At 42.9% G+C, this 14,232-nt stretch overlaps 1 protein-coding gene across 1 annotated transcript in view; it reads right to left on the bottom strand.

Moving 5' to 3' along the window:
- Window positions 1-6,779: 6,779 nt before the first annotated feature.
- The window catches only part of adcy1a (adenylate cyclase 1a), a 237,776-nt gene continuing 230,323 nt past the window's right edge, over window positions 6,780-14,232 (bottom strand). Inside the window, exons 17-20 of the mRNA XM_052461503.1 lie at window positions 8,560-8,658; window positions 8,108-8,222; window positions 7,274-7,398; window positions 6,780-7,130 (exon numbers count right to left, since the gene is read on the bottom strand). Of these exons, the coding sequence (XP_052317463.1) occupies window positions 6,783-7,130; window positions 7,274-7,398; window positions 8,108-8,222; window positions 8,560-8,658 (687 nt within the window). The 3' untranslated portion in view covers window positions 6,780-6,782. The remainder of the gene's footprint in view (window positions 7,131-7,273; window positions 7,399-8,107; window positions 8,223-8,559; window positions 8,659-14,232) is intronic.

The following is a 14,232-nucleotide window of genomic DNA, read 5'->3' as shown; positions in this document are numbered from 1 at the left end:
ACAGTCCAGTAAAGTGGAACCACATTCTCTATTGACAGTCCAGTAAAGTGGAACCACATTTTCTAGTGACAGTCCAGGAAAGTGGAACCACATTCTCTAGTGACAGTCCAGTAAAGTGGAACCACATTCTCTAGTGACAGTCCAGTAAATTGGAACCACATTCTCTAGTGACAGTCCAGTAAAGTGGAACCACATTCTCTAGTGACAGTCCAGTAAAGAACCACATTCTCTAGTGACAGTCCAGTGGAACCACATTTTCTAGTGAACAGTCAGTAAAGTGGAACCACATTCTCTAGTGACAGTCCAGTAAAAGTGGAACCACATTCTCTAGTGACAGTCCAGTAAAATGGAACCACATTCTCTAGTGACAGTCCAGTAAGGTGGAACCATATTCTCTAGTGACAGTCCAGTAAGGTGGAACCACATTCTCTAGTGAAAGTCCAGTAAGGTGGAACCACATTCTCTAGTGACAGTCCAGTAAGGTGGAACCACATTCTCTAGTGACAGTCCAGTAAGGTGGAACCACATTCTCTAGTGACAGTCCAGTAAAGTGGAACCACATTCTCTAGTGACAGTCCAGTAAAGTGGAACCACATTCTCTGGTGACAGTCCAGTAAAGTGGAACCACATTCTCTAGTGACAGTCCAGTAAAGTGGAACCACATTCTCTAGTGACAGTCCAGTAAAATGGAACCACATTCTCTAGTGACAGTCCAGTAAGGTGGAACCACAGTCTCTAGTGACAGTCCAGTAAGGTGTAACCACATTCTCTAGTGACAGTCCAGTAAAGTGGAACCACATTCTCTAGTGACAGTCCAGTAAAGTGGAACCACATTCTCAAGTGACAGTCCAGTAAGGTGGAACCACATTCTCTAGTGACAGTCCAGTAAGGTGGAACCACATTCTCTAGTGACAGTCCAGTAAAGTGTAACCACATTCTCTAGTGACAGTCCAGTAAAGTGGAACCACATTCTCTAGTGACAGTCCAGTAAAGTGGAACCACATTCTCTAGTGACAGTCCAGTAAAGTCTAACCACCTTCTCTAGTGACAGTCCAGTAAGGTGGAACCACATTTTCTAGTGACAGTCCAGGAAAGTGGAACCACATTGTCTAGTGACAGTCTAGGAAAGTGGAACCACATTCTCTAGTGACAGTCCAGTAAAGTGGAACCACATTCTCTAGTGACAGTCCAGTAAAATGGAACCACATTCTCTAGTGACAGTCCAGTAAGGTGGAACCACATTCTCTAGTGACAGTCCAGTAAGGTGGAACCACATTCTCTAGTGACAGTCCAGTAAAGTGGAACCACATTCTCTAGTGACAGTCCAGTAAAGTGGAACCACATTCTCTAGTGACAGTCCAGTAAAGTGGAACCACATTCTCTAGTGACAGTCCAGTAATGTGGAACCACATTCTCTAGTGACAGTCCAGTAAGGTGGAACCACATTTTCTAGTGACAGTCCAGGAAAGTGGAACCACATTCTCTAGTGACAGTCTAGTAAAGTGGAACCACATTCTGTAGTGACAGTCCAGTAAAGTGGAACCACATTCTCTAGTGACAGTCTAGTAAAGTGGAACCACATTCTCTAGTGACAGTCCAGTAAAGTGGAACCACATTCTCTAGTGACAGTTCAGTAAAGTGGAACCACATTCTCTAGTGACAGTCCAGTAAAGTGGAACCACATTCTCTAGTGACAGTCCAGTAAAGTGGAACCACATTCTCTAGTGACAGTCCAGTAAAGTGGAACCACATTCTCTAGTGACAGTCCAGTAAAGTGGAACCACATTCTCTAGTGACAGTCCAGTAAAGTGGAACCACATTCTCTAGTGACAGTCCAGTAAAGTGGAACCACATTCTCTAGTGACAGTCCAGTAAACTGGAACCACATTCTCTAGTGACAGTCCAGTAAGGTGGAACCACATTCTCTATTGACAGTCCAGTAAAGTGGAACCACATTCTCTAGTGACAGTCCAGTAAAGTGGAACCACATTCTCTAGTGACAGTGGAACCACATTCTCTAGTGACAGTCCAGTAAAGTGGAACCACATTCTCTAGTGACAGTCCAGTAAGGTGGAACCACATTCTCTAGTGACAGTCCAGTAAAGTGGAACCACATTTTCTAGTGACAGTCCAGAAAGTGGAACCACATTCTCTAGTGACAGTCTAGTAAAGTGGAACCACATTCTGTAGTGACAGTCCAGTAAAGTGGAACCACATTCTATAGTGACAGTCAGTAAAGTGGAACCACATTCTCTAGTGACAGTCTAGTAAAGTGGAACCACATTCTCGAGTGACATTTCAGTAAAGTGGAACCACACAGTGACAGTCTAGTAAAGTGGAACCACATTCTCTAGTGACAGTCCAGTAAAGTGGAACCACATTCTCTAGTGACAGTCCAGTAAGGTGGAACCACATTCTCTAGTGACAGTCCAGTAAAATGGAACCACATTCTCTAGTGACAGTCCAGTAAGGTGGAACCACATTCTCTAGTGACAGTCCAGTAAGGTGGAACCACATTCTCTAGTGACAGTCCAGTAAGGTGGAACCACATTCTCTAGTGACAGTCCAGTAAGGTGGAACCACATTCTCTAGTGACAGTCCAGTAAGGTGGAACCACATTCTCTAGTGACAGTCCAGTAAAGTGGAACCACATTCTCTAGTGACAGTCCAGTAAAGTGGAACCACATTCTCTAGTGACAGTCCAGTAAAGTGGAACCACATTCTCTAGTGACAGTCCAGTAAAGTGGAACCACATTCTCTAGTGACAGTCCAGTAAAATGGAACCACATTCTCTAGTGACAGTCCAGTAAGGTGGAACCACAGTCTCTAGTGACAGTCCAGTAAGGTGTAACCACATTCTCTAGTGACAGTCCAGTAAAGGTGGAACCACATTCTCTAGTGACAGTCCAGTAAAGTGGAACCACATTCTCTAGTGACAGTCCAGTAAGGTGGAACCACATTCTCTAGTGACAGTCCAGTAAGGTGGAACCACATTCTCTAGTGACAGTCCAGTAAAGTGTAACCACATTCTCTAGTGACAGTCCAGTAAAGTGGAACCACATTCTCTAGTGACAGTCCAGTAAAGTGGAACCACATTCTCTAGTGACAGTCCAGTAAAGTCTAACCACCTTCTCTAGTGACAGTCCAGTAAGGTGGAACCACATTTTCTAGTGACAGTCCAGGAAAGTGGAACCACATTGTCTAGTGACAGTCTAGGAAAGTGGAACCACATTCTCTAGTGACAGTCCAGTAAAGTGGAACCACATTCTCTAGTGACAGTCCAGTAAAGTGGAACCACATTCTCTAGTGACAGTCCAGTAAGGTGGAACCACATTCTCTAGTGACAGTCCAGTAAGGTGGAACCACATTCTCTAGTGACAGTCCAGTAAAGTGGAACCACATTCTCTAGTGACAGTCCAGTAAAGTGGAACCACATTCTCTAGTGACAGTCCAGTAAAATGGAACCACATTCTCTAGTGACAGTCCAGTAAGGTGGAACCACATTCTCTAGTGACAGTCCAGTAAAGTGGAACCACATTTTCTAGTGACAGTCCAGGAAAGTGGAACCACATTCTCTAGTGACAGTCTAGTAAAGTGGAACCACATTCTGTAGTGACAGTCCAGTAAAGTGGAACCACATTCTCTAGTGACAGTCTAGTAAAGTGGAACCACATTCTCTAGTGACAGTCCAGTAAAGTGGAACCACATTCTCGAGTGACAGTTCAGTAAAGTGGAACCACATTCTCGAGTGACAGTCTAGTAAAGTGGAACCACATTCTCTAGTGACAGTCCAGTAAAGTGGAACCACATTCTCTAGTGACAGTCCAGTAAGGTGGAACCACATTCTCTAATGACAGTCCAGTAAAGTGGAACCACGTCCTCTATTGACAGTCCAGTAAAGTGGAACCACATTCTCTAGTGACAGTCCAGGAAAGTGGAACCACATTCTATAGTGACAGTCCAGTAAAGTGGAACCACATTCTCTAGTGACAGTCCAGTAAAGTGGAACCACATTCTCTAGTGACAGTCCAGTAAAGTGGAACCACATTCTCTAGTGACAGTCCAGTAAAGCCTAACCACATTCTCTAGTGACAGTCCAGTAAGGTGGAACCACATTTCTAGTGACAGTCCAGTAAAGTGGAACCACATTCTCTAGTGACAGTCCAGTAAAGTGGAACCACATTCTCAGTGACAGTCCAGTAAAATGGAACCACATTCTCTAGTGACAGTTCAGTAAGGTGGAACCACATTCTCTAGTGACAGTCCAGTAAGGTGGAACCACATTCTCTAGTGAAAGTCCAGTAAGGTGGAACCACATTCTCTAGTGACAGTCCAGTAAGGTGGAACCACATTCTCTAGTGACAGTCCAGTAAGGTGGAACCACATTCTCTAGTGACAGTCCAGTAAAGTGGAACCACATTCTCTAGTGACAGTCCAGTAAAGTGGAACCACATTCTCTGGTGACAGTCCAGTAAAGTGGAACCACATTCTCTAGTGACAGTCCAGTAAAGTGGAACCACATTCTCTAGTGACAGTCCAGTAAAATGGAACCACATTCTCTAGTGACAGTCCAGTAAGGTGGAACCACAGTCTCTAGTGACAGTCCAGTAAGGTGTAACCACATTCTCTAGTGACAGTCCAGTAAGGTGGAACCACATTCTCTAGTGACAGTCCAGTAAAGTGGAACCACATTCTCTAGTGACAGCCCAGTAAAGTGGAACCACATTCTCTAGTGACAGTCCAGTAAGGTGGAACCACATTCTCTAGTGAAAGTCCAGTAAGGTGGAACCACATTCTCTAGTGACAGTCCAGTAAGGTGGAACCACATTCTCTAGTGACAGTCCAGTAAAGTGGAACCACATTTTCTAGTGACAGTCCAGGAAAGTGGAACCACATTCTCTAGTGACAGTCTAGTAAAGTGGAACCACATTCTGTAGTGACAGTCCAGTAAAGTGGAACCACATTCTCTAGTGACAGTCTAGTAAAGTGGAACCACATTCTCTAGTGACAGTCCAGTAAAGTGGAACCACATTCTCGAGTGACAGTTCAGTAAAGTGGAACCACATTCTCGAGTGACAGTCTAGTAAAGTGGAACCACATTCTCTAGTGACAGTCCAGTAAAGTGGAACCACATTCTCTAGTGACAGTCCAGTAAGGTGGAACCACATTCTCTAATGACAGTCCAGTAAAGTGGAACCACGTTCTCTATTGACAGTCCAGTAAAGTGGAACCACATTCTCTAGTGACAGTCCAGTAAGGTGGAACCACATTTTCTAGTGACAGTCCAGGAAAGTGGAACCACATTCTATAGTGACAGTCCAGTAAAGTGGAACCACATTCTCTAGTGACAGTCCAGTAAAGTGGAACCACATTCTCTAGTGACAGTCCAGTAAAGTCTAACCACATTCTCTAGTGACAGTCCAGTAAGGTGGAACCACATTTTCTAGTGACAGTCTAGTAAAGTGGAACCACATTGTCTAGTGACAGTCCAGTAAAGTGGAACCACATTCTCTAGTGACAGTCCAGTAAAATGGAACCACATTCTCTAGTGACTGTCCAGTAAGGTGGAACCACATTCTCTAGTGACAGTCCAGTAAGGTGGAACCACATTCTCTAGTGACAGTCCAGTAAGGTGGAACCACATTCTCTAGTGACAGTCCAGTAAAGTGGAACCACATTCTCTAGTGACAGTCCAGTAAAGTGGAACCACATTCTCTAGTGACAGTCCAGTAAAGTGGAACCACATTCTCTAGTGACAGTCCAGTAAAGTGGAACCACATTCTCTAGTGACAGTCCAGTAAAGTGGAACCACATTCTCTAGTGACAGTCCAGTAAAGTGGAACCACATTCTCTAGTGACAGTCCAGTAAAATGGAACCACATTCTCTAGTGACAGTCCAGTAAGGTGGAACCACAGTCTCTAGTGACAGTCCAGTAAGGTGGAACCACATTCTCTAGTGACAGTCCAGTAAAGTGGAACCACATTCTGTAGTGACAGTCCAGTAAAGTGGAACAACATTCTCTAGTGACAGTCCAGTAAAGTGGAACCACATTCTCTAGTGACAGTCCAGTAAGGTGGAACCACATTCTCTAGTGAAAGTCCAGTAAGGTGGAACCACATTCTCTAGTGACAGTCCAGTAAGGTGGAACCACATTCTCTACTGACAGTCCAGTAAGGTGGAACCACATTCTCTAGTGACAGTCCAGTAAAGTGGAACCACATTCTCTAGTGACAGTCCAGTAAAGTGGAACCACATTCTCTAGTGACAGTCCAGTAAAGTGGAACCACATTCTCTAGTGACAGTCCAGTAAAGTGGAACCACATTCTCTAGTGACAGTCCAGTAAAATGGAACCACATTCTCTAGTGACAGTCCAGTAAGGTGGAACCACAGTCTCTAGTGACAGTCCAGTAAGGTGGAACCACATTCTCTAGTGACAGTCCAGTAAAGTGGAACCACATTCTCTAGTGACAGTCCAGTAAAGTGGAACCACATTCTCTAGTGACAGTCCAGTAAAGTGGAACCACATTCTCTAGTGACAGTCTACTAAAGTGGAACCACATTCTCTAGTGACAATCCAGTAAACTGGAACCACATTCTCTAGTGACAGTCCAGTAAAGTGGAACCCGCTCCTTCTTCCTCTCTCTCTCTCATCCCTATTTCACTCTCACTTTCAGTGACTTTCTAACAGCTCTACTCTATCTCTCTCTTGATCTCCACTCTCTATCTGTCAAGGGAGATTCCTTGGTCACTATGGAGACAGTCTTCATGTCAGCCACTCACTCACACCTCCATCGCCGTGGGAACAGCCACAGAGGGCAGGTAGAGGATGGTGCTGTTTGTGGAGGTGGTTGCTGCAGTGGCTGTGCCGGGGGTGGGGTTTCGCAATGTGGAATAGACGGTCGTGGTGGGGGCGGGGCTCAGTTTGGTGCAGATGCTGCTAATGGCTGAACGGTTGAAAAGACTTGTCCGGGAGCGATCCAGGTTCCTGGGCTGGTGCTGTGACCCTCTGCCGGGGATCCGCCCCTCCAGGAAGTAGGTAAGCATCTGTCCTTTGCCCTTGACGCTGACCTTGCCACGGCACACAAAGTCATATTGACCCTTAATGATGCGCTGCACATCTTCTGTCACCTGGGGGTAATGTAGAACACATGATAACAAACGACAGCTGAATGATCACCTGCATAGTGTGTGTGTGTGCATCTGTGTGCTTTATGTGTGTGTGATTGTGTGTGCGTGTGTCTGTACATTTGTTTGTGTTTGGGGTGCTGTACCTGTATCTTGCCCGGTAGTCCGGTGGTGTCCATCCTGCTGGCCACATTGACTGTGTTCCCCCAGATATCATACTGAGGTCTCCGTGCTCCAATCACTCCTGCTACTACTGGACCCACGTTAATACCTACACACACGCGCACACGCGCACACACGCACGCACGCACACACACACACACACACACACATAGAGTCTGCTGACAGTATGGAAGTGTGTACATCAGGCACTACAGTGACTAACTAGCAGGTTCAGGTTCCAAACAAGATAACAAATACAATTGAAACCAAGGTCGGATATTACTAGTTACCACAGCCAAAGTCATGGTCACGGTTAAACCCTGCCTATTTCCACAAGTTATTCTCTTAAAATCTGATTTTAAACCGAACCCTAACCATAACCCTAACCTTAACCACACTGCTAACCTTATACCTAACCCTAACCTTAATTTAAGACAAAAAAGCAATTTCATATATATTAAATATATTTATATATATTATATTTCATATATATTAATGTATATATGAAAGTATATATGTATATTAATTTTTACGATGAAGACTTTGTGGCTGTGGTGACTAGTGTCAACCGCTCACGTCTCCCTGTGACACGTTTCCTGTCACAAGGCTCTTGATGGTGCTGACGGACTGTCAAAGGTCACAGCTTTACGCATTGACTCTCACAACAATCTGTGTGGACCTGTGTGTGTCTGTCTGTGTGTGTTTATTTGTGTATGTGTGTGTGGGGGGGGGGGGTACGTGTGTGTTTGTGTGCCTGTTCGTCTGTGTGCATGTGTACATGCATGCATTTGTGTTCGTGTGTGTGTGTTTTCACTCACCCACTCTCAAGACAAAGTCGTTATACGACTGGTAGTTGATGGCATCCAGTACATCATACATCTCAACAGCAAAATCTGCCACTGTGCATAAGTGTGAGGAGGTGGACTTCTTAGCCTTGAAATCACAAGACAAGAGGTGAGAATTAAGTACAAAATGGAAAAAAAACTATGAAGGAAGTTATCTAATGCAGCTCATACCATAAGGATGTAAAATATTGCCGGCTCATAAACTGTGACATTTGCGTAAAGTTTGGATTTAAGTCTCAAAATGACTGCTTTGTTTGTCTACCTTGGAGGATTTAATGTAAAGCCAGAAGAGTGTTTTATAAAAGGCAGACATACTTACACTACAGTAACGTTTAATCCTCTCTCCCTAACCCTAACCCTAACCCTAACCCTAACCCTAACCCACACACACACACACACAGTCCAGATACACAAGTTAAGTGTACCTTGGAGCCAGTGGTAGGGACCAGGCCTACTGCAGCCATGTATGTGCTGCCGATAGTTTTGATCTTCTCAATGTCCTTATAGCACTCTTTGTCCATCAGCTACAGGCAGAGAGAGAGAGAAAGGTAATTATATATGTATACAGAGAGTTATGAGAGAGACGTGACCAGTAAGCATTAGAAATAACAAGCCAGGGTTGGGTTCATTCAAATTGAAATCAGTCAATTCAGGAAGCGATTTGATTTTTAAAAGAAAAACACAAATGGACAAACTTTAGACATTCATAGGTTCTCTTTTTCAGATCATTGAGAAGTCATTAAAAATAGATCAAATGTTTTCAAGTATGGAATTGGAACTTTTGGAAAGTTTACTTCCTGAATTGACTGCCTTCAATTCAAACCCCAACCCTGTAATCAACTTTCAGCCAAACCAACCTCCTCCCCACATGAATATCTTCCTCTCCCTGAAGAGAGCAATGAATAAACTGTATGATCACACCACCACTATAATATCTGACCAGCTAATGTCAACACTGTCAGTACACATGGAACTAATGTCAACACTGTCAGTACACATGGAACTAATGTCAACACTGTCAGTACACATGGAACTCATGTCAACACTGTCAGTACACATGGAACTAATGTCAACACTGTCAGTACACATGGAACTAATGTCAACACTGTCAGTACACATGGAACTAATGTCAACACTGTCAGTACACATGGAACTAATGTCAACACTGTCAGTACACATGGAACTAATGTCAACACTGTCAGTACACATGGAACTAATGTCAACACTGTCAGTACACATGGAACTAATGTCAACACTGTCAGTACCCATGGAACTAATGTCAACACTGTCAGTACACATGGAACTAATGTCAACACTGTCAGTACACATGGAACTCATGTCAACACTGTCAGTACATGGAACATGGAACTAATGTCAACACTGTCAGTACACATGGAACTAATGTCAACACTGTCAGTACACATGGAACTAATGTCAACACTGTCAGTACCCATGGAACTCATGTCAACACTGTCAGTACACATGGAACTAATGTCAACACTGTCAGTACACATGGAACTAATGTCAACACTGTCAGTACCCATGGAACTCATGTCAACACTGTCAGTACACATGGAACTAATGTCAACACTGTCAGTACACATGGAACTAATGTCAACACTGTCAGTACCCATGGAACTCATGTCAACACTGTCAGTACACATGGAACTAATGTCAACACTGTCAGTACCCATGGAACTAATGTCAACACTATCAGTACACATGGAACTCATGTCAACATGGAACTGACAGTAGACATGGAACTAATGTCAACACTGTCAGTACCCATGGAACTAATGTCAACACTGTCAGTACACATGGAACTAATGTCAACACTGTCAGTACACATGGAACTAATGTCAACACTGTCAGTACCCATGGAACTAATGTCAACACTGTCAGTACACATGGAACTAATGTCAACACTGTCAGTACACATGGAACTCATGTCAACACTGTCAGTACACATGGAACTAATGTCAACACTGTCAGTACACGAACTAATGTCAACACTGTCAGTACACATGGAACTAATGTCAACACTCAGTCAGTATGTCACATGGAACTAATGTCAACACTGTCAGTACACATGGAACTAATGTCAACACTGTCAGTACACATGGAACTAATGTCAACACTGTACACATGGAACTAATGTACACTGTCAGTACACATGGAACTAATGTCAACACTGTCAGTACACATGGAACTAATGTCAACACTGTCAGTACACATGGAACTAATGTCAACACTGTCAGTACACATGGAACTAATGTCAACACTGTCAGTACACATGGAACTAATGTCAACAGACATGGAACTAATGTCAACACTGTCAGTACACATGGAACTAATGTCAACACTGTCAGTACACATGGAACTAATGTCAACACTGTCAGTACACATGGAACTAATGTCAACACTGTCAGTACACATGGAAACTACATGTCAGTACACTGTCATGGTACACATGGAACATGGAACTAATGTCAACACTGTCAGTACACATGGAACTAATGTCAACACTGTCAGTACACATGGAACTAATGTCAACACTGTCAGTACACATGGAACTAATGTCAACACTGTCAGTACACATGGAACTAATGTCAACACTGTCAGTACACATGGAACTCAACATGTCAGTACACATCATGTCAACACTGTCAGTACACATGGAACTAATGTCAACACTGTCAGTACACATGGAACTAATGTCAACACTGTCAGTACACATGGAACTAATGTCAACACTGTCAGTACACATGGAACTAATGTCAACACTGAACATGGAACTAATGTCAACACTGTCAGTACACATGGAACTAATGTCAACACTGTCAGTACACATGGAACTAATGTCAACACTGTCAGTACACATGGAACTCATGTCAACACTGTCAGTACACATGGAACTAATGTCAACACTGTCAGTACATGGAACTAATGTCAACACTGGTAACATAATGTCAACACTGTCAGTACACATGGAACTAATGTCAACACTGTCAGTACACATGGAACTAATGTCAACACTGTCAGTACACATGGAACTAATGTCAACACTGTCAGTACACATGGAACTAATGTCAACACTGTCAGTACACATGGAACTCATGTCAACACTGTCAGTACACATGGAACTAATGTCAACACTGTCAGTACACATGGAACTAATGTCAACACTGTCAGTACACATGGAACTAATGTCAACACTGTCAGTACACATGGAACTAATGTCAACACTGTCAGTACACATGGAACTAATGTCAACACTGTCAGTACACATGGAACTGTCATACACATCAACACTGTCAGTACACATGGAACTCAACACTGTCAACATGGAACTGTCACTGTCAGTACACATGGAACTAATGTCAACACTGTCAGTATGTCACACTGTCAGTAACATGGAACTAATGTCAACACTGTCAGTACACATGGAACTAATGTCAACACTGTCAGTACACATGGAACTAATGTCAACACTGTACACATGGAACTATGTCAACACTGGAACATGGAACTAATGTCAACACTGTCAGTACACATGGAACTAATGTCAACACTGTCAGTACACATGGAACTAATGTCAACACTGTCAGTACACATGGAACTAATGTCAACACTGTCAGTACACATGGAACTAATGTCAACACTGTCAGTACACATGGAACTAATGTCAACACTGTCAGTACACATGGAACTAATGTCAACACTGTCAGTACACATGGAACTAATGTCAACACTGTCAGTACACATGGAACTAATGTCAACACTGTCAGTACACATGGAACTAATGTCAACACTGTCAGTACACATGGAACTAATGTCAACACTGTCAGTACACATGGAACTAATGTCAACACTGTCAGTACATATGGAACTAATGTCAACACTGTCAGTACACATGGAACTAATGTCAACACTGTCAGTACATATGGAACTAATGTCAACACTGTCAGTACATATGGAACTAATGTCAACACTGTCAGTACATATGGAACTAATGTCAACACTGTCAGTACACATGGAACTAATGTCAACACTGTCAGTACATATGGAACTAATGTCAACACTGTCAGTACATATGGAACTAATGTCAACACTGTCAGTACACATGGAACTAATGTCAACACTGTCAGTACACATGGAACTAATGTCAACACTGTCAGTACACATGGAACTAATGTCAACACTGTCAGTACACATGGAACTAATGTCAACACTGTCAGTACACATGGAACTCATGTCAACACTGTCAGTACACATGGAACTAATGTCAACACTGTCAGTACACATGGAACTAATGTCAACACTGTCAGTACACATGGAACTAATGTCAACACTGTCAGTACACATGGAACTAATGTCAACACTGTCAGTACACATGGAACTAATGTCAACACTGTCAGTACACATGGAACTCATGTCAACACTGTCAGTACATGGAACTAATGTCAACACTGTCAGTACACATGGAACTAATGTCAACACTGTCAGTACATATGGAACTAATGTCAACACTGTCAGTACACATGGAACTAATGTCAACACTGTCAGTACACATGGAACTAATGTCAACACTGTCAGTACACATGGAACTAATGTCAACACTGTCAGTACACATGGAACTAATGTCAACACTGTCAGTACACATGGAACTAATGTCAACACTGTCAGTACACATGGAACTAATGTCAACACTGTCAGTACACATGGAACTAATGTCAACACTGTCAGTACACATGGAACTAATGTCAACACTGTCAGTACACATGGAACTAATGTCAACACTGTCAGTACACATGGAACTAATGTCAACACTGTCAGTACACATGGAACTAATGTCAACACTGTCAGTACACATGGAACTAATGTCAACACTGTCAGTACACATGGAACTCATGTCAACACTGTCAGTACACATGGAACTAATGTCAACACTGTCAGTACACATGGAACTAATGTCAACACTGTCAGTACACATGGAACTCATGTCAACACTGTCAGTACACATGGAACTAATGTCAACACTGTCAGTACACATGGAACTAATGTCAACACTGTCAGTACACATGGAACTAATGTCAACACTGTCAGTACACATGGAACTAATGTCAACACTGTCAGTACACATGGAACTAATGTCAACACTGTCAGTACACATGGAACTAATGTCAACACTGTCAGTACACATGGAACTAATGTCAACACTGTCAGTACACATGGAACTAATGTCAACACTGTCAGTACACATGGAACTAATGTCAACACTGTCAGTACACATGGAACTAATGTCAACACTGTCAGTACACATGGAACTAATGTCAACACTGTCAGTACACATGGAACTAATGTCAACACTGTCAGTACACATGGAACTAATGTCAACACTGTCAACATGGAACTAATGTCAACACTGTCAGTACACATGGAACTAATGTCAACACTGTCAGTACACATGGAACTCATGTCAACACTGTCAGTACACATGGAACTAATGTCAACACTGTCAGTACACATGGAACTCATGTCAACACTGTCAGTACACATGGAACTAATGTCAACACTGTCAGTACACATGGAACTAATGTCAACACTGTCAGTACACATGGAACTGGAATGTCAACACTGTCAGTACACTGGAACTAATGGAATGTCAACACTGTCAGTACACATGGAACTAATGTCAACACTGTCAGTACACATGGAATGGTCAACACTGTCAGTCATGGAACTAATGTCAACAGTACATGGAACTCATGTCAACACTGTCAGTACACATGGAACTAATGTCAACACTGTCAGTACACATGGAACTAATGTCAACACTGTCAGTACACATGGAACTAATGTCAACACTGTCAGTACACATGGAACTAATGTCAACACTGTCAGTACACATGGAACTAATGTCAACACTGTCAGTACACATGGAACTAATGTCAACACTGTCAGTACACATGGAACTAATGTCAACACTGTCAGTACACATGGAACTAATGTCAACACTGTCAGTACACATGGAACTAATGTCAACACTGTCAGTACACATGGAACTAATGTCAACACTGTCAGTACACATGGAACTA

The sequence above is a fragment of the Oncorhynchus keta genome, chromosome 1 (genome assembly GCF_023373465.1).
Source record: "Oncorhynchus keta strain PuntledgeMale-10-30-2019 chromosome 1, Oket_V2, whole genome shotgun sequence".
In the NCBI taxonomy this organism is placed as follows: domain Eukaryota; kingdom Metazoa; phylum Chordata; class Actinopteri; order Salmoniformes; family Salmonidae; genus Oncorhynchus; species Oncorhynchus keta.
This window is presented reverse-complemented; position numbering and strand designations above follow the sequence as displayed.